The sequence below is a fragment of the Peromyscus maniculatus genome, chromosome 8 (assembly GCF_049852395.1).
Source record: "Peromyscus maniculatus bairdii isolate BWxNUB_F1_BW_parent chromosome 8, HU_Pman_BW_mat_3.1, whole genome shotgun sequence".
In the NCBI taxonomy this organism is placed as follows: domain Eukaryota; kingdom Metazoa; phylum Chordata; class Mammalia; order Rodentia; family Cricetidae; genus Peromyscus; species Peromyscus maniculatus.
Window position 1 is genome coordinate 66,304,551 of NC_134859.1, and position 20,450 is coordinate 66,325,000.

At 52.5% G+C, this 20,450-nt stretch overlaps 1 protein-coding gene across 1 annotated transcript in view; it reads left to right on the plus strand.

The window, feature by feature from the left end:
• Positions 1-302: 302 nt before the first annotated feature.
• The window catches only part of Rhbdl3 (rhomboid like 3), a 52,202-nt gene continuing 32,054 nt past the window's right edge, over positions 303-20,450 (plus strand). The window contains exons 1-3 of the mRNA XM_006977513.4: positions 303-550; positions 1,919-1,942; positions 18,697-18,855. Coding sequence (XP_006977575.1) covers positions 440-550; positions 1,919-1,942; positions 18,697-18,855 — 294 coding nt within the window. The 5' untranslated portion in view covers positions 303-439. The remainder of the gene's footprint in view (positions 551-1,918; positions 1,943-18,696; positions 18,856-20,450) is intronic.

A 20,450-nucleotide genomic window follows, 5' to 3' on the forward strand; every position in this document is an offset into this window, starting at 1 on the left:
ACTCGCTGCCCGCCCCGCCGCAGCCCTCTCTCCCTCCTTCCCTCCCTCCCTCCCTCCCTCCCCGCGGGCGGCCTGGGGGGGCGGGGGCCCCGCGAGCAGCCCCGCCCCCGCCGCGCGCCGCCCCGGAGGAGTCGGTGGAGAGGAGGAGGCTGGCGCGCAGAGCGGGGGCCGCGCGGAGCGGGAAGGAGCGTGGGGAGCGGTAGGGCCCGGCCGGCCCAAGGGCGCCCTCGCCTCGGGCCCGCGGCGGAGGCGGAGAAGTTTGGGGGCTCGGGGCCCGGCGTCCCGGGGTCGCGGGGGGCTGCGGCGAGGGCGGCGCGGAGAGCAGGGCCATGGGGGCGAGCGCGGAGGTGGCGAGGCGCGCAGCGAGCTTCTGGAGCAACGCGGCCGCGGCGGCGCAAAGTTAGCCCGGCGCCCCGGGACGAGCGCCGCAGCCTGGGCCATGGGTGAGCACCCCAGCCCCGGCCCCGCAGTGGCCGCTTGCGCCGAGGCGGAGCGCATCGAGGAGCTGGAGCCCGAGGCCGAGGAGCGGCTGCCCGCCGCGCCAGAAGACGTGAGTGCCCCCTCCTGTGCCCCTCAAACTTTCTGGGGGGCGCCACGCCGGGAGCCGCCGCGGCTTCAGCTCCCTATCCGGGGGCAACTTGGAGGCTTCAAGGTTATGTCACTGGAGCGTCCGGGATGAGCTAGGGGCCCCGCGCGTGGGAGGGATGGGTCTCCCCAAATGAACCAGCGCGCATCCCACCCCCGCTCGGGTTCCCGCGGCTTCCCTGCGGGACACAGCTCTGGCCGCTGCGTCGCCAGGAACCTGTCGGCCGCGGAGCCCCCTCCCAGCAGCTGGTGCAGTGCCCGGGACACGGCGTTTTCCTGCAGAGGCGGCCGCGTCACTGTAGAGACTCCCCCTCCCCTCCCCTCGGCGACCTGCGGACTCTGCAAGCCGGGGGCGGGGGGAAGGAAGCGGTGCCCCAGGCTCTGGACAGCGCAGACCAATCTGGAGACCCCTTCTCGGCTCCCAGATTAGCTCCCGCCCGGCAACTGCCTTGTCGCGACACTGATTGAAATTCAAACTGGCCTTAGTCCCTGAACCCTACGAGAGCTCGGAGAGCCAGAACGCTGGGACGAAACGCTCCCAGCAGGGGGCTCAGGAGTCCTAGACCACGTCGGTGCCAGGAATGGTCCCCAGGGCAGGCTAGGGAGGGGCTACCCCAAAGGGCTTCCCTGCCATCTGCCGCTCAAATCTCTTGTCCGGCTGTCCTGGGAGGCGAGGTAGGGTCTGACACTAGGAAGCCCTGAGCACTTGAGTTGTTAAAACTACTCCCTCCCAGCACCCTGCTTCTGACCTATCCCTCCCTCGGGGTAAAATTAAGCCAGGAACCCCAACCCGAGAGTCTAACATCTCTCTCGCTTGGTGGTCAAGCCAGTCACTTTTCTCCTGGCCCTAACTCCTGAGAGAGTCTTACGTACTCAGTACTCACACTCAGACTTGGAAGCATATTGGGGGGTGCCCACCCACCCAACCCCCCCTCCCCAAATCAAGCAGGCAAGACCAGTGCTGAAGCAAGGGTAAGTCTCCAGCAGACAGGGTCTGAGTACACTTGAACTCTGGGCGTGGATGTGGACGTGACCTTTAGGTAGCAGAAGTTATCAGAAACCCTGAGACATAGTTGGGAATCGTCCTTGTTCTCATTCCTGTATCTGGCTGTCCCACCCCAGAAACACCCCGTTTCCACCCCGTACTCTGCGTTTCTGCCTTTGCTCATCTGGGGAATTTTCGGGGTTCTTCAGGTGGGCCTCTGAGCCTGGTTCTGACTGCTGGGCACCAGCTGGGAGGTGATGTCGGAAACCTCAGGGGTCTGCAGAAACCTTGGTGATAAGTGCCTTTCTTTCTCTTCTTCCTCTCCTGCATGGCCTCCCTCTCTACCAGCACTGGAAAGTCCTGTTTGAAAAGGTATGTGAGCAGTTAAATCCCTCCCTTCCTCCCAAGTCCTGCCTGAAACCGGTCTCAGTCTCCCAGCCTGCTTGCGTGGGCTTCCCTAGCTCGGTGCTCCTGAGATGGTGACGTGCTGTGGAGGCGTGGCTTAGTAGTCTAGGGCGGAGCCACACTGTGCTCTGGGTATCAGAGACAGCAAGCTGTAGACTCCCTAGAGAGAATCCTTTTTCTCCCTCCAAATTCTCCTTGCACCATGGCTGGGCTTACACCACTTAGGAATTGAACAACATGTATTAAAGTTTTCTATACGCAAGTGTGTTGCAGTAGGAGGCTGGGGAGGTGGGGGAGGGGCTTAAAAGAACCTCCCGGCTCCCTTTCTGCTCCTGTTAATGAAAAACGCTTGGCCTCCATAACATAAAATCTCTGTCATCCTTGGGGAGGAAGACTTGTTCATAAAATGGGTTTTTTTGAAGGCCGATCTTGTGTCCCATTCTGCAGTGGGGATGGGCCAATGCTGGACAGTTTACAAATGAAAACCAGTATGTGATTATTTGCTGTATAGGGGTGAGGAGTAGAGTTGGAAGTACCAAGTGTTGGGTTTGAATCTGGAGATGGACATTTGGCCTTCCCTGGGGAAATAGTTCTTTTTTGCTTGGTACTTGGGTACTGTTGGGTATTTCCTTTCCGTGCTTGTACCACAGTGCCGAAGAAAAGATGGGCAGGTGTTCCAGTGTGGGTGGGTACTGAACACTTCAGTCACAGCCGAGAGTAACTGTGCCATGAAGTTTGTGCGACTTTTAAGAGATCTGCTTGTGTAAGGCAGGTGTGGTGGCACACACCTGTGAAGTCTTCATTTGGGAGGTAGAGCCTAGGAACAGACAGGAGTTCAAGGTCATCTCTGGCTCACGAGCTACTTTGAGGCTAGCCTGGGTTCGTGAGTGGGGAGGGAGGGATGAACAGGCATCTTGACCCAGACCTTTGCTGTAGGTGGGAAAGTTTTCAAAAGCGTTTGTTTCTGAATGTGTATGGATTGCCTGTGCACCGCGTATGCACAGTGCCTTCCGAGGCCAGAAGAGAGCATGGGATCCTCTGGGGCTGGAGTGACTGACTGATGCTTGTGAGCTGCCATGGGGTGCTGGAAACTGAACCTGGGTCCTCAAGAAGAGCAGCGATCTCCTGCTCCCTCCCCTCCTTTAAAGCAAGGCTGTTGTAGGATCCAGGTGATACCTACATGCTGTAACTGTGGGAGAGGTGATGTGGGATACAGGGATGAGGGAACTACTTAGTTGCTGCTGAAGCGGATGCAGACAAGCAGCTCGTGTTAGCTAGTTTTCCATTGTCATTATATAAAGAGAAGAGATATATTTGGCTTATGGTTTCGGATATTCTGGTTTTTTTTGGGGGGGGGCAGGAGGTGTTTATTTTTTGTGACAGGAGACAAAGTTTCTCTGTTTAACCCTGGCTGTCCTAGAACGTAATCTGTAGACCAGGCTGGCCTTGAACTCAGAGATCCGCCTGCCTCTGCCTCCTGAGTGCTGGGACTAAAGGTGTGCACCACTGCCTGGGTGATTTTGGATACTCTTACCCGTGATTGGATGGCCCCTGCAAGGAAGCAGACCCAAGCAGAAGTATGTAGTGGGGTGAAAGCCACTGGCCTCATGACCGTGGGGCAAAGAGAGGGGAGAGACTGAACCCCACACCCCGCTTCCAGACATCCCCAGTCACCTAAAAGCTCCTTACTAGACCCGATAGCTCCAAGCTAGAGATCAAACCTTTAACTCATGTCACTTTGAAGGTGACAATGAGGTTGGAAAGGAAAGATATGGTTGATAGGAGAATAGGAAGATATTAATAGACTTGAGTAGCTGAGGGGAACCACATCCCCAACTGAGATTCTGAACTTCAAGGGAGAGGGAAAAGTTGGGGGTTCAGGTTGGCAAAAACCAACAGCTTTAGTGACAGCCAAGTTTAATGTGGGGACCTAGCCAAATGCAATTACTCCATGGGACTGAACATGTAGGCTTATGGGGGAAAGAGCCTGGTTGAGGATCTTGGGGGATATAATCCTTGATGCCTGGCTCCCAGCATGAGGGCCACCTACTCTCCCTCTGGTCCCCAGGGATATGCCAGCTGCTGCCCTGACATCTCGAGGCAGGAGGGAACCATGGCACTGCCGCTGTTACTCTTCCTTCTCGGCTGCCAGCCCTTCACACCTCCTGCCAGATTTAGAAGGAGAACCTAGAACACCGTGTATCATGTTTTTTTCCCCTCTGTGTCTTTCACATTTGACTAATTTCCTTTGCCAGTTTCTATGTGTGTGTTTACATTTTCAAACAAACCATTTGGGTGAATGGAAGAGAACCTCCAGAGGGAAGCGTGTGCAGCTGGAGAACAGTTCCAAGCAGAGGGCGTGTGGCAGGCACTCAGTATCAGCCATCAGTCTGTAAAATCCCACTGGAGGCAAGTCCTGGGCAGCTTGTAGTGCATCCCCCTGCTTCTGGAGAGGCCCACTCAGAAATCCTCCTAGGCTGGGGATGTAACTCAATGGGAGAGGGCTTGCCTAGCATGCACAAGGCCGTGGGCTAAATTCTCAGCATTGCAGAAAGGAAAATAAATAAATAAATAAAAGGAAAACCAATCAGTCATTCTGGCAGACAAAATGAATTCTAGGAAAGCAGCCGACAGGTCTTACTCTGAGGCATTTTTCTCTTACAGTAAGTTCTGGTTTCTTTTTCTTTTCTTTCTTTCCTTCCTTCCTTCTTTCTTTTTTTTAATATCTTTTTTTTTTTTTTTTTTTTGAGACAGTTTCTTTGTAACAACTTTACCTGTCCTGGATCTCACTTTGTAGACTGCTTTTCTTTTTTCTTAAGATTTATTTTATACACTTGGTTGTTTTGCCTACATATGTGTCTGTGCACCATGTGTGTGCAGTGCCTATAGAGTCCAGAAGAGAGCAGTGGAACTGGAGTTGCAGACAGTTGTGAGCTGCCATATGGGTGTTGGGAATTGAACCCAGGTCCTCTATAAGAGCAGGCAGTGCTCTTAACCGCTGAGCCATCTCTCTAGCTAGATTCCTCCTGTCCATCCCTCATAAGACATCCGAAGACTCATCCTGCCTGGGGCTCTTTTACGTCTTAGCGTCACTGCTTCAGAGCATGGCTTGGGCTCTGTTCCATGTTCATCCCTTATGCACTCGCTGCCCTGATCTTTTGACCCTTTCCCAGCAGGGCTAAAGGAAGAGCAGGTATGAAGCTCCTTCAGTAGACACGCGGCCTCAGACACATGTCAGGTTGTTTCCCTAGCAGGTTGTCTTTCCTGCCCCTTCCCCTGAGTCTGGCTAGAAGTAGGATTTGGCCATTGGTTAGCTTGGTGACCACTGGAAAGAAAGTTTGGCTGGAGATGGCAGGTAGGTTCCCCAGCATTTCCTACAGAGGTAGATAGCCTTGGTAGGCTCACTAGTTAGTGAGTTGGTGAGTTAGTGAGGCATGGCACCTGTCAGTCCCTGCAAGCCCATGTAATCCATGAATTCACCTCCTGGAGATTGTTAGTGGAGTTGTTAGGGACAGAGTCTGGGCCTTGATAACCCTAATGAGTCGGACTTGGCCACTCACCCTCCATAGGTCACTTAAACAGACATAATAAGAAGCAGAGAAGGAAGATTTATCCAATGTGGCCACCTTGGGAAGAGGAATAAAGAGATCTAGTGATCCTCAGAGTCCATCTTCTGTGCAGAGACATGACATTTGTGTTTCAGTTTCCATGGCACCAAGAAATATGCAGAACTAAACCATCATGGTCAAGTGTGGTCCCACCCATCACCCAGCCACCTTCATCTTACCCCGTTCTCTCCTGCAAAGTGGTGTGGCTAGTTATAAGAACTGTGTTGTAGCTAGGGTTTCTATTGCTGTGAAGAGACACCATGACCACGGCAACTCTTATAAAAAAAGAAAGTATTTCATTGGGGCTGGCTTACAGTTTCAGAGGTTTAGGCCATTATCGTCATGGTGAGAAGCATGGTGGCACTCAGGCAGACACGGTGCTGGAGAGGTAGCTGAGAGTTCTACATCTGGATCTGCAGGCAACAGGAAGAGAGAGAGAGAGAGAGACACTGGGCCTGGCTTGAGAATTTGAAACCTCAGAGCCCACCCCCAGTGACAGACTTCCTCCAACAAGGCCACACTGACCCCAACAAGGCCACACCTCCTAATAGTGCCACTCCCTGGTGACCAAATATTCAAATATATGAGCCTCTGGGGGGCATTTTTTTTTCTCGAGACAGGGTTTCTCTGTGTAGCTTTGCGCCTTTCCTGGAACTCGCTTTGGAGACCAGGCTGGCCTCGAACTCACAGAGATCCACCTGGCTCTGCCTCCCGAGTGCTGGGATTAAAGGCGTGTGCCACGACTGCCCGGCTTCTGGGGGCCATTCTTATTCAAACCACCACAGATTGTTCCTTCTCCCGGAATGCAACTCCTGGAGAAATTCCATCTTATTGGGAACTGACCTAGTTAGGGTTAATATTGCTGTGATGAAACACCATGACTAAAAACAACCTGGGGAGGAAAGGGTTTATTTGGCTTACCCTTCTGCATCACTGTTCATCATGACAGGAATTCAAGCAGAGCAGAAAGCTGGAGGCAGGAGCTGATGCAGAGGCCATGGAGGAGTGCTGCTTACTGGCTTCTTCCCCATGGCTTGCTCAGCCTGTTTTTTTAAATTTTTAAAAAAAAAAATTTATTATTTATTTATTTTATAGAATTCAGGACCACTGTCCCATGGGTGGCCCCACCCACAATGTGCTGGGCCCTCCCCCTTGAGTCCTTAATTAAGAAAATGCCTATAGGCTTGCCCAGAGCCCAATCTTTTGGAGGCATTTTTTTTTTTTTTTTCAGTTGAGGCTCCCTCCTCTGATGACTTTAGCTGGTGTCAGGTTGACTTAAAACTAGCCAGCATAGGAAACATTGTTTCAGTAGATATCCAAAGGAAGGGGTACAAAGTTCTCTTTAGAATAGCTTCCTTCCTGACAGGATAGTCACAAAAGTCAGAGGTGTCGGAGTCTGGAGCCTCTGGAGCAGGGCACGTCTTCTTTCCCCGTCCTGGGTCAGGGGGACACCAGTGGTCATCTGTTTCCCAAGTATCAGAGGTGGAATTGACTCAACTCTTCAATGCCACATGGTTCTTTAATATGCAGGGAAACCTTGCCCAGCATGAAGCTGACTAGACCCTAAGTGTGAGAAACCAGCATGTTGGCATTCTGTGGCTACCCTTCAAGTGAATGGCCAAGGTGCCTTCTGGGGATTGGTGGTGAGGAGATCAGGTGACCCTAGTCTTTTGGAAGCTTTTCTGTTCCATGGTCATGGAGATACAACAGGTCTTGGTCCCTGCTACTCCTTCTCCTATAAAAGCTACCACAGAGAGGAAACTGGAGGCCATCAGCTTGTCTACCTCATGTCCTGTGTGTTCACTTCCTACTTGAAACTCTCCATAAAGGAACTGTCTTTTCATTGGTGGTGGTGGGGGGTGGGGTAGGGGGATCTTGATGGGTTTTTCCTAACTCTTTAAACAGGTTTTTAAGTTACTGGGCCGAGGAGATGGCTCAGCAGGTAAAGGCACTTGTGTCCAAGACTAACAACCTGAATTCAATTCTTGGGACCCACGTGGCAAAAGGGAAGAACTGACTCTCGAAAATTGTCCTCCGACCTCCATGTGTGCACTCTGTCCCACGCCTGTCCACGAAGAATACGTGTGGTGAAGTTATCATGGGGCTAGGCGTGTAATTGAGAGGCAGAATGTAGCATAGCATGTGTGAAGTCTTGGGTTCAAATCACTTGTGTTGCGAACAAAATAATAGTACTAATAATAACAACTGTAAGGGCTCTGTGTTGTCATAAAGCAGTATCATGGCAAAAATACCATATTTTTTAATTGCTAAAGCATTCAGACATTTCTTTCACAATTCCTTCTATGGTTTCAGATCTGAGACCGTTTCTGTCTCTCCCCAAGTCTCTTAATCAACCCACTCTTCTTTTTTGCTGGAGTTACAGATAGGTGCTTGAGGGACATCATGTGGGTACTGAGAATCAAACTTGGGGCCTCTAGAAGAGCAGTGAGTGCTTTTAACTGTTGAGTTAGCTCTCTTCAGCCCTAAAAGTTGAATTTAAAAGTATACGTGTGTGTGTGTGTGTGTGTGTGTGTGTGTGTGTGTGTGTATACTTTTACCTATATTTATACATACATATATACGTATATATACATATATATGTATGTATGTGGGGGGGCATCCACATACCACAGTGTACTTGTGGAGGTCAGAGGACATCTTGTAGGAATTGGTTCTCCATTCATTGGGTTCTGGGGATTGGACTCAGCTTGTCAGGCTTGGCGGCACATGCTTTGTGCTTTTAACCACTGAGTGAACTACTTCCTAGGTCCCCCCCAAAGCACTTCTGAGCCAAAAGGAATTTTCAGCTTTTTTTCTCCCAGTGTCCCTGGAACCTGCGGGTCTTCTCTTGGCTGGACCCAGACTCTGACCTCATTTGTAGTTTTCCTGCTAGCTGGCTGCAGGTGTGGGGGTGGTCATGGTGCTTTGGTAGCTGAAAGGAAGCTCAGAGGAGACAAAACTGCTGAGTGGATTATGGAAGAGCCACAGAGAAAAATGCCTTCCCCAGAGACAGTCAGTCACATTGGCCCTGGCTCTGGAACACGCGATTAACCAGCAGAGCTGGGATCTCAGAGAACACAAAGCTATGGTTTAACTGGAGCCCACCCTTGGCCTCTGCATCTCAACTCCTTACCAAGTAGCCTCCAGTACCACATCCCTACCCTGCTCCAACTCCAGTGACCATGACCTGGTAGGTCATGAATCTGTTAACTCTTTGATCCCTGACCATTCACAAAAATGCATTCAGCAGTTGAGCAGTAGAGCCAAGAGAGCCTGGCTTATGTACGGCCTGGTGTGTGAGAGACCCACAGACGTTTGAATGAATGGCAGGTCAAACTACAGCCCCGGGGTTTAGAAAGATGGCTCAGTTGTTACGGTTCTTTAGACAAACAAAGTGAACTATAGCCCTGTGTGTATTATTTGGGGCTAACTATCCTCTCCACAAGCAGCCCCTGATCATGTCCCACCCTCTCCTGCCCCGTCAGCGGCCATAGGTTATTAGACAGTCGATGGAAGTGTCTTGTATCGTCCGTTCATTTTGCAAGTGAGGAGAGAAGGTCACTTGGTGTGATGGTGTCTGAGCTCCTGTGTGCTTGCCACCAGGTACTGCAAATGTCTTTGCTTAGTGGTACCCTGCAAGGTGATGGAGACAGGTGGGGAGATGACACCCCACTAGCCTGGCAACAGTGGGCGATCCAGGCCACAGACTTTCCCTGGAAACTGTAGAATAGTAGCTGAGCAAGCATTGCGGGGAGGTTGGGTGGAGTGTGCACAGGTCTTGGCGTAGCCGGTAGGAAGCACCAGGTCAATATTGTTCGCTGTTGGCATGTAATGAAGTGAGTCCTGTTTCTCAGAGGGCTATGGATATGTAGTACAGGGCTTGGGTCAGAGTGTCCAGATTCCTAGTCCAGCTAGGCTGCCTTCCTAGGACGGAAGCTGAGTACCACCCCACTGCTGAACTCCCCGGAAAGTCTTTGGACAAGGCTGTCTGGTGTATGTTGATGCCCGGGCACTGTCTGCTCACCTGGCTTGTCTGTGTGCTACAGGGCAAAAGGTGAAGGGTCAACCGGACAAGGTGTCTAACCCCCACGTGGGCTGGGCCAGGCCTCCTCTCTTCCTATCTGGCAGTCCTTACTGGCCCTTCCATTGGTTTTGTAGTGGCATTGGGCTCAGGGTACTGTCTTGTTATAGGAATGGAGTCAATGTGTCTAGAGCTGTAGACAGACATAATCCCAAACCTCTTTCGGAGATTTTCATTTGAAAATTAGTCTCTACGTGGCTCACCCGCTCCCCTTTTGAGATAAGGTCTTGCTATATAGCTCCTGCTAGCCTCACATTTAATATGGAGCAGCCTTCCGAGTGCCGGGATTACAGGAATGTGCCCAACCCTCCCCATCTCCTGCCTTTCCGGAAGCAAGCGTAGGTCCATGTTGGTAAAATTTCTTTGAGAGAACGAACTTAAGTGTCTATTGTGTGTGCACATGTCTGTTATCTCCTCTCACTTTAATTTCTCAGCAAACTGAGAGGTAAGGCTGTTGTGTTCTTTCTTGGTATTGTTTCGAGACAGTGCCTTACTTTGTAGCCTTGGCCGGCCTGGAACTTTGTATAGGCCAGGCTGGCATCGAACTAACAATGACCCACCTGCCTCTGCTTCTCCCTCCCAAGTGCTGGGATTCAAGGTGTGTGCCACCACGCCTGACTCTGGGTCCTCTTTATAGAGGAGGAAACTCCTGATGGAGGGGACAGGGCTTCCCCAGAGCTATGGGACAAATTGGGGGCCTCTGAAGTGGGTGTGTCTGTCCGCAAGGCTTCTGGGTGGCTTCTGCAACTGGACAGGAGGTAAAGGGACTGTCCAAAGCTCTTCATGCCGTCTGCGTGCTCCTGTTCTGCCTCCCACCTCCCTCCTGCTCCTGGACTGTTCAGGGGACTAGATGGATTCTGGGGGTTTCTAGGGAAGGTGGCAGGGAGCAAGATTTGGGCAGGAGAGAAAGGGCAGGCCAGATGTCAGAACCCCTCCTGATCTCACCTCCTGCTGCCACTCCTGTCTGCTGCTCCCTGGAGGCTTCTGGATGTATGGCTGTGACTCAGCTTTGGTCTCTGGGCAGCCCTGACAAGCTGGGCCAGATGAGTCAGTCCATATATTCCCGACCCCCTGGGACATTGCCTCTGAGTCACAGCCCCCATTTGTCCCCTCAGAGCCTGTGACCTGGCCAAGCAAGAGGAGGGAGAGCTGTTCATGAGGCAGGAGGCTTTGGGGCGGTGCTGAAGAAGTGGGGTCTCCTGGGGCAGGCTGACACGTGGAGAGGGCCAGAGTCTTGCAGAAGTCCGTGCTCTCCGGTCACACTTGCCCACATTCTGGGACAGGCCAGTCCGTTCCCTCCTCCACCTCTTGGCTGGGTACATGGTTTTCTGGAAATGCTGTTTGTCCAGCCACTCAGCCTGGATTCAGCCGGGGTTCTCTGCCTGGGGAAGCCTGTTCTGACTCCCTGACCAGCCTGCTAGCCACAGCCATGGGGATTTGGCTCTGGGACCCTATGAATTGAGAGGAAGGCTGTTGAGGAGCCTGGTGTCTGGATTGGTGCCTGATGAGGCCTGGCTACCTGCAGGGGTAACAGAAAGAGAGGAGAGGGCTGGGTTCCTCATGGCTCCATGTGGGCGGGCTGGAGGGCAGGAGGGTCAGAACCTGGTCTTAGGACCAGTTAGTTCCCTTCCACTCTGAAGGAGGCTTGGGGTCTGGGGAGAAGCATCCCTTGCTCACCCTGGAGCAGGTCAGGTGGGACATTTCTGAGAGCTTCAGTTTCTCTATCTGTTAAATGGGACTAGTCGCACTTCATTGTGTTCTGAGAGTCGGTGTTTTGAAGAATTAGAGGGAGAAGGTCAAGGGAAGGACAAGGGGTGGGTTCATTCTCTCTCTCTCTCTCTCTCTCTCTCTCTCTTTCTCTCTCTCTCTCTCTCTCTCTCTCTCGCTGGATTAGCATCCTCATTTGCAAGGAAAACGTGGAAGAGAAAGCCCCCACCCTCCCATCCCTGGCCTCCTGACCTTGCCAGCTGCAGCCTGGACTTTTTAATTTATGGGGCTGTAAATGTCTATGAATGGGCCAGGGTTCCCTGGTGGGCTGTGGCATGCTGGGTGGGGACAGCTCTCTTGAGCCAGAAACTCCCCCATAGCCTCATTAATTTCCTCTGCTTCGAGGCCTGGGAATGAAACAAGGAGCCGACAGATGGGGGATGCCCCACCCCCACCCCGGAGGGCAGCTGTCTGCATCTTACCCTGGCCCAGGACACATGCCCTGTGGCCATTTCCTTCTGGGCAGACATTGGGGATGAAGATGGGAACTTACCCAGATCCCAGGTCCCCCTATCCCAGACCTGAGAGGTGTTCCCAGGATGGCAGCTAGCTCGTGGGCCCCAGATGTTACCTTTGGGATCATGTTGAGGACTTCTATTCATGAGCCCCTGTGGATGTCAGAGGAGAGGGTCTTCCCAGGAGCCAGACTCCTGATTGTCCCAGAAATGTAGTCTGTGCAAGTCACAAATGCATAATAGATAGGAACTAGACTCGTCCCCATCTCTCCTGATTTGAGAGTGCCAGGGACATTTGAGAAGCCAGGGGCAGCTTTCTGGCCCACAGGGAGAGCTGGGCTGCTGTCCGGGGTGCTGAGCAGGCAAACCCCTTGCTCGGGCAGGGTTTGTCCCTGAGAGCTCAGCTCTGTGGCCCCATGAGGCCAATCGCTGATTGTTCAGCCTCTCTTGGGACCTGGTATCCCTAGTCAACCTTCTAGCTGGGACCGGATCCCACCGACTTCTAGTATCAGCTGCCTGAGAGACCGTGATGCTCAAGAACCGGAGGCAGAGGGGGCTGCCTGGGTTTCATGAAGGGAAACATGATTGTACTGTAGACCTGTGGTTGTTCCTAAAGGTTCCACACAGTGTAATTGCCAAAAAATAAATGCTGTGGTCAGGTAAGGTCGAGTTAGGAAAATGCAGGGCTGAACCAAACCAAACAGGCTTTTCCACTGCTGGGTCGGACAGAGCCCTCCCATGGGTAATTGCATCGTGCCTTTCTGGGAGGACTTTCTAACTGTGGGAGAGAAAATAGGGTGTTGTTTAATTTCCGCCTGTGTCCCCCTCCACCCCCATCATCCTCCCCTCCCACAGCCCTCCGTCCCCGAGAAGGGACTGATGTTCCTATATCAGAACTCACTGTACTCTCATGGACCACCTTGGGTCCAGGATTTCAGGAAACACACACTGGGAAGATCCTGTGCCAGGGATTATATTTTGCACAACCGAACAGGGCTGAGGAAAGCAAGGGGGGGCAAGGCCAGGTCCAGATTAGCCCCATGGAGGAACCCCAAATTATTTCCCTCTTGGCCACTCGCTCACTCTTTAACCTTGAGATATTCTCTCTTGCTATTTTTAGTCTCCGCTTTCTTAACCATCTCTATAATGAGGGTGATGCCTGGGCCACAGTGATCCTTAGCAAACATGTGAGATGGATGGGTGGATGGGTGGCTAGGAGGACGGGCCAGTCTTTGGAACTCTTTATCCATCTTATCCCAGTGGTTGGAGGGAGCCCAGGCTCTCTGTTCTGCCTGAGAATGAATTTATCTAAACGAATTACCATCTGTTCAGACTTGAGTAGCTCAGCCCTTGGTGCCTTGGCTTCCTACCCTACCCCTACCCCTGAGAAGTAGCTTTCACAATAGTAAATACCGTGTAGATTCTTGTAAGGTATAAATAGAAGGAGGGAGGGCCGTGTGATTTTTTTTTTTAGCCTAGTTGGGACACCTTAGAGCAAAGGAGGCACAGTGAGTCGTGTTTGGAGAATAGGTGTGTACCAGTATGGCCTCAGAGAAACCAGTGTGGACGATGAGCTGAGGGTTCAGGGAAGTTAGTACCCGATGCTTAGCAGACATCCCACCTACATCAGCTCCTTGTGCGATGTTGTTCAACTGGGAAGGAGACAGGAGGCTGGGACGTACACAGGCTCAGAGCAGAGCTGCTTGGCACAAGGACGGGGCCTTAGAAGTCTACTCCGTGTGCCTCTGGTTCACAGCCCTCAAAGTCCCTGGCATTCTGCACTGCCCTTTGGAAGCCACTGGGGTTCCTTCCAGAAACTTGGGGATTTTGTTCTTGTTTTGAGATTTTTTTTTTTTTTTGAGACAGTGGTCTCTTGTAGCCCAAGCTGGCTTCAATTTGATATATAGCAGAGGGTGACATTGAACTCCTGATCTTCCTGCCTATCTTTCAAGTGCCACTATTAGAGGTCTCCACCATTATACCTGGCTTCCCTTCCAGCTGTTTGGACCCAGATTTATGAGTCCCTAACCTTCTAACTTGCTAAATGGGTCCAGTACCACCTCACTGCTCATTTACTCTTCTTCGATGGTCCTGGGACTCAGAATAGAATGGGATGACTGCCCCTAAAGGCTTAATGGGCGATGACTTTCTCTACCCTATCCTTGCCTCTATATCCAGGAATGGATATGGCCCCTTCCATCCCCACAAGAAGGCAAAGCTCCTCCTACCAATTCTTGGATGGGGAAACTGAGGCATTGTAGTTGATGAACTGCCTCCCCTGCCCCAGCACAGCAGCTGGGAGTGAGCTCCTACCTAAACACATGGAGAATTTGGTGGATCATTTCCCCAGACTGAGTGAGCTAAGTGGTCCAGACACCAGCACAGGATGGGAGATGAGAGATGGGAGTCCGTGTGTGTGTGTGTGTGTGTGTGTGTGTGTGTGTGTGTGTGTGTGTGTGTGTGTCTGTGTGTGGCCTCAGACTGGAAAGAGCAGCCACCTATGGGATTAGCAGTTTATGAGCAGGGCACTGGTGGGATTAAAAGTCCCCTTGGAGCCTCTAGAAGCTCTTTTCAAGGCTGAGGAGGGAGGGCAGGATTGTGGGAGGGCTGTCTGGTCTCTGTGGTCAGCCTCCTGTGCTTGAGTTGAATGCAGGTCCCCCCCCCCCCCGCCACAGTGCACCCCTGTCCAGCACTGGGCAGTCTCCTGAAGGTCAGGACCCACTTTGACTTCTGCCTTCTTGCCAGGCTTCTGCCTCGCTTGCTGATAAATTCATTCCTCCGGCTGCCATGACTGACCATTCCAGACCAGCCCTGACCAGGCTGCCTCCAGCTCATGCCACCCACCCCCAGCTCATCCTGCAAGCAGCCCGCTGCCCCAAAGAGTGATTCCAGGGCCAGGAGCTTAGAGGGGCAGCTTCAGGGGCTCTAGCATATAAGAAAGTTATGAGCTGGATGGTGGTGGTGGCACATGCTTTTAATCCCAGCCTCGGGAGGCAGAGCCAGACGGATCTCTGTGACTTCAAGACCAGCCTCAGAGCGAGATTCAGGACAGGTACCAAAACTACACAGAGAAACCCTGTCTCAAAAAACCAAAATAAATAAATAAGTTAAATTAAATTTAAAAAAAAATGAGGACGTTGTGTTTAGAGGATTTGTTCTGTCCCTCCCCCATCCGCTTCCCACCAAAGTAGCACCAGACTCTTAGTGTGACCTCACTCCCTATAGGCCTGAGGGCAGCTGGCAGGGAGACAGACCAAGTAGACAGACCCCCATTTGAACGAAGTGATGAGAATAGCCCCTGGCTAGCAGCTGCCCCAGGTTGACATCAGCCCATTGAACAGATGGGCCAATCAAGGCAGAGCTGTGTAAAGACAGGAGTGTGATTTTTGCCTTGCTCCCTGCCATCTTGCTTGAGGGACACAGTCTCAGTCAGAAGTCCTCAGCTTCCTTCTGAATGGCGGGACCTTTCTCTTCTGACTTTGATATCTCAATATCTCCCGACACCCCATCCCTGGCTCCTTTTGTCTCCTCCTGTCTCTTGACCTACACCCGATGCCCACTGCCAGCTCTGTCCTTGCCTCATTGTCTGAGGCGTTAGAACCCCAGCAACCAGCCTGGCTCCGGCTCTCCCCCACCCCCAGTCATCCTGAGTCCCTGAGGCCTCATTACTAGGGTAGCAGTGACCCCCCCCCCCATTGTCTGGCCTATCTGGCCCTGGCACGAAAGGTAGATTTTTGGCAGAGAACGGAGGCTCGGCCTGATTCCAGCGCCTTCTCTCCAGTGGAGATAGAGCCTGTAATGTGTTTGGGGCTAGGAGGCCTGGGGAGGCACAGGGCTGCTCCCGTCACTGGGACAACAGCAGGGAGCCCCCCCCCCTGGGGGAGGGGGGGGGGAGAGCAGGTGGCTTCTTTGTCTGGTGCCTGATCCCAGCCCCCTCCTCCATCTTCCTCTGCCGGGAGCCCTGAGGAGGCCCCTGGGAAGGGATGGAGGACTGAGCTCCCAGAATGTGCAAAACCACTGGGCTTCCTCCCCTAGTGAGGCAGAGGAGGTGCCCTGATATGCGGGGGACCCTTGACCCCTGCAGGACCCAACAGACATCTTTCCAGGACCTACACCCCAGTCCTGAGGTCAGCATGGCTTGGGCACACAGTCCGGGCCAGGCTAAAGGGTCCCCAGGGAGAGTCAGGCCTGGTCCTCGTGGATTAGGACAGTGGTCTCCTGCACCCAAGCCCTGACCGTTAGCATTTTCAGCCTTCCCTCTCTCTGCTCAGTGTCCACATCCGAGCAGCAAGGAGGCCAGACTAGCTCTGTTTGGGCCCCTTTCCTACTGAAAAATTAAGAAGGAAAAAAAAAGAAGTGTTTAAGGGAGAACTGTGGGTCCCTGGAGCCCTGCCTCTCCCTGGTTAAGAGCACTTGTTGCTCTTCCAGGGGACCTGGGTTCAATTCCCAGCACCCACATGGCAGCTCACAGCTGTTTGTAACTCCAGTTTCAGAGGATTCAACCCCCTCTTCCGGCCTCCCTAGTCACCAGGCACACATGTGGTACACATAGATACATGCAGGCAAAAATTCATACATATAAAATAAAAAATAAATAAATCCTTAAAAAAGAAGAAATTCTCTACATAAAGTACATTAAACAGTGTTTGGCTCCTGATAATATGGCAAATATTAGGCATTTTTACCCTTTTTTTTAAATTGCATTTAGAGTGCGGGTGTGGGTATAATGTACCTCTGTCTGTCTCTCCATCTGTTTGTGTGCCATAGCACAAGAGGGAAGATTAGGGAACAACGTATAGGAGTCAATTCTCTCTTTTCTGCTCTATGGGTCCTGGGGATTGAACTCAGGTCATCAGGCTTAACTGCAAGTACCTTTACCTGCTGAGCCATCTCCTTGGCCCTTAGCTAAGTGTGGTGTCACATGCCTTAAGTCCCAGCACTTGGGAGGCAGACATAGGCAGAGCTCCATGAGCTTGGCACCAGCCTGGTCTACAGAGTGAGTTCCAGGACAGCCAGGGCTATACAGAGAAACCCTGTCTCAAAAAACAAATAAAAATCTGTTGTTATTATTATTACTAGCATTATTATTCTGTGGGGGGGAGTGGGGAGCTTGAGTGGGGGATCAAAAGGATAGCTTTGGGGGTCAGTTCACTCCTCCCTTCAGGGGTCGGGCTTGCTTAGCAAGGACTGTTATCCATTGCGCCATTCTGTCGGCTCTGAAGATCCTCTTGAGTTTCCTGAAGTACTTGATGGTAATAAGCACATAGATGTCGTGTACACCTGGTGCTGGGGTGGAGGGTGTCATCTGAACATGGACCTCCTTAGAATTTTCTCCTCAAGAGTTCTGTGGAGAGCTGAAGTGGTCCCTGACTGTCCGTCTGAGATTGTCTAGAAACACTGCATAGAACCTGCTTTCACTAAACAGCCTTGTCATCCTTGTCCAGAGAAAGGGGCCACATGGGTTTGGTCTTCCAGCCTCACCCCTGTACATTCCCAGGGCCCATTGCGATTTAGTGGCCCCCGTTCCTGACTGGGCATCAGATGCGGGCACTCGTCGGTACTCAGCAGGCATCCTGCCGCTGGCTGTATCCCCTGCCCTTCCACCTAAGCAACCCGCTGCAGCATTTCCAGGAACACACTGGAGTCCCGGGGCAGGAGCCCCTTTGACTGGAGTGCATTTGGTACCACAACAGATGGGGTGTCATTTCCTGACAGAGGATAGAGGGCAGGCTCTGGGTGAGCTCTATGGGGAAGGAGCAAAAAAGGGTTAAGGCCTTTTCTCACTGAAGCGAAGAGGTTCCTCATGGAAAATTAGTACCTGTCTGTTCATCTGACCATCCCACTTATTCATCCAGCAAATCTCAGTTGAATGACCGTAAGACAGACGCGGTGACAGGAGGCCCTGGCCTTGGAGGAGCGGCAGCCCTGGGGTGAAGCAGAAGTAGCTAGAGACAGGTTGGGTGGGAAAGCCTGGCCGCTGTCCAGGGTGCAGGGGAGTTTCAGGAGGTCAAAGAGAATGGTGTACAATGTGCATGTGCCCACACAAATGCAGAAGTGCACACCTCCACCCCCAAGACAAAACGACAGAGAGCATGTCTTTGGTGAGTCGGCTACCCATGTCTGGGGTGCGTAGGACCCGCCATGAGGAATCTGGGTGTACTTCCTGCCCAGGGGAGGCTCAGGTCCTTTCCCTGTCCCAGAAGTCCTTTGTCTCCGCCACTTACTGAACTCCATTCCTGCTTTCCTTTCCACAGTGAGGAGTAAGTGGAGGGAGAGGCCTGGGGGAGAGCTGTAGCTGGGTGGTAGAGCACCAGTGCCACTGAAAAGAAAATCAGCTGGCTGTGGTGGCTCACACCTTTAATCCCAGCACTTAGGAGGCAGAGGCAGGCGGATCTCTGTGAGTTCGAGGCCAGCCTGGTCTACAGAGTGAGTTCTAGGACAGCCAGGGATACACAGAGAAACCCTGCCTCAAAAAAATCATCATCATCATCTAAAATCATCATCACCGTCAGTGGGGCGTGGGCCTCACAGGAAGGGTACTGTTAGCTCCAGCCGAGGCTGAACTGACTCAAAGAAACCAAAGATAAACAAGAGTGTAAAGGAGAGGGGCCTTTCTTTCTCCCTGTCTCAGTGAGCTTCTCCTCAGGAGGTGGTTGGATTGGATGATGCTGACTGTCTTTAGAAATGTCCCCATGGGCCCCTGTGGGGAGAGAGAGGGTCGGGTGGGAGTGAGGGAGGTCTGGGCCCCCACATCAGCCCTGGGAGGGTGGCACCCCACTGACTCCTCCATTCTCTGTGCTTCACCCCCAGTGTGACCCCGGGAGCACCGGCTACATCAGCACGGGAAAATTCCGGAGCCTGCTGGAGAGCCACAGCTCTAAGCTGGACCCCCACAAAAAGGAGGTGCTGCTAGCTCTCGCGGACAGCCACGCCGACGGGCAGATCTGCTACCAGGACTTTGTCAACCTGGTGAGCATTCCGGGAGGGGAGGAGCTTAGGCAGAGGGTTTCTGAACTGACAACGGTTGAACAGCCACAGCTGGGGCAGGTGAGAAGATGCCACAGTCATCCAGGGAAGCAGCTCTCACCCCAGTGGAATAAGACACGGTCTGTTCTGGGGCAGTGTGAGTGACCACGGCCTGAAAAGCATGTGTTAGGTCTCCTCAAATCTCATGTCCCAAGGACGCAGTTTCGTGGAGGTTTTTATAGTAATAGAACAAAGAGAGTTATAAATCAAGACGTTTTAGGAAGCACACTAAGTGAAAACTTTAGAGAGATGGGTTGAACAAGATGGGGGACTATAGGCTTCAGATGCTGTCACACACACACACACACACACACACACACACACACACACACACCCCAAACAAAAAATTCAGATGCTGTCTGATGACATCCTTAGCCTTTGGATTGATGGAAGCTAGTGGTCTGCTAAGTTAATAAATTCCAAAAGGGCTAGGTGTGGTGACACACGACTTTAATTCCAGCAGAGACAGAGGCAGACAGATCTCTGTGAGTGTGAGGCCAGCCGGTCTACAGAGTGAGTTCCAGGTTAGCCAGAGATACACAGTGAGACCCTATCTCAAAACAAAAATGAAAACAGACAAAATAAAATTAAAAATTCCAAAAGGTTTTCATCTGTTAGTCATAACGTAACTGGAGGCCCCTTCCTGGGGATTGATGCTGTTCTCACAGAGGCTGCTGTGGGTGGTTACCCTGGGCTTCGGGTGGCTTAGACAAGCTGCATTTCCCCACCCCATGGACGGGACATCAGTCGAAGCTACATGGGCTAGCGAGGTGGACACAAGGTGGGATGTCTTTGCTTGTTTCCCTGCCCATGAGGCCGTCTGATCTCTTCATGCCCCCCACGGAGGAGAAAGAACTCTGTGAAGTCCTCTGTATTCTTAGACACCAAAGGCCTCAGGTAGGGCCAGGGAAGCCTGCGGTCACCCGTCCCATCTTAGCTCTCAGTGACGTGACTGCCCAGGCAACAGCAGTGTCTGTGACCTCTCAGCTGCAGGTTGCCCCAGTCTGTGGACTTGTGGGTTGGCAAGGAACTGCTAGACGTTCAGGGGTAGCATCGTATTCCCCTGTTCTAGTAGGCCCAGGAAGCAGACCCGGAAGCCTGGGCCCACGCTGAGCCGAGACAGCGGTTCACAGACTGGAGCACACGAGTGTCATCAGCCTCACCAAGAAGCAGACCATGAGCCTGGCTCAGGCTGGTGCCCGGCCCGGCCCCTGTGCCCCAGGTGCCTGCCCAATCTCAAGGCCCAGGCAAGTGTTTCCCTCCCGACTGGCTCCATTCCAGTGGTGCCCTCTGTGTGAGCTCCTGATGAGAAGTGACATGAAATTGTCACATTCTTCTGTTCAGACTCTGAGCGGCGGCGGCCAGTCGCAGGCTGCATTCATGTAAAGAGGGCCACCCCGGAGCCTCTCTCTGCCTCTCCTCTCCCTGCCGCGGCGGTCTAGTCCATCCCTCTCCTCTCCCATTTGTGAAATGAATCTCACGGTTCAGACAGGGTTTCCGCAAGGACCAAATATGATAAAGGACGGCATTTGCAAGCT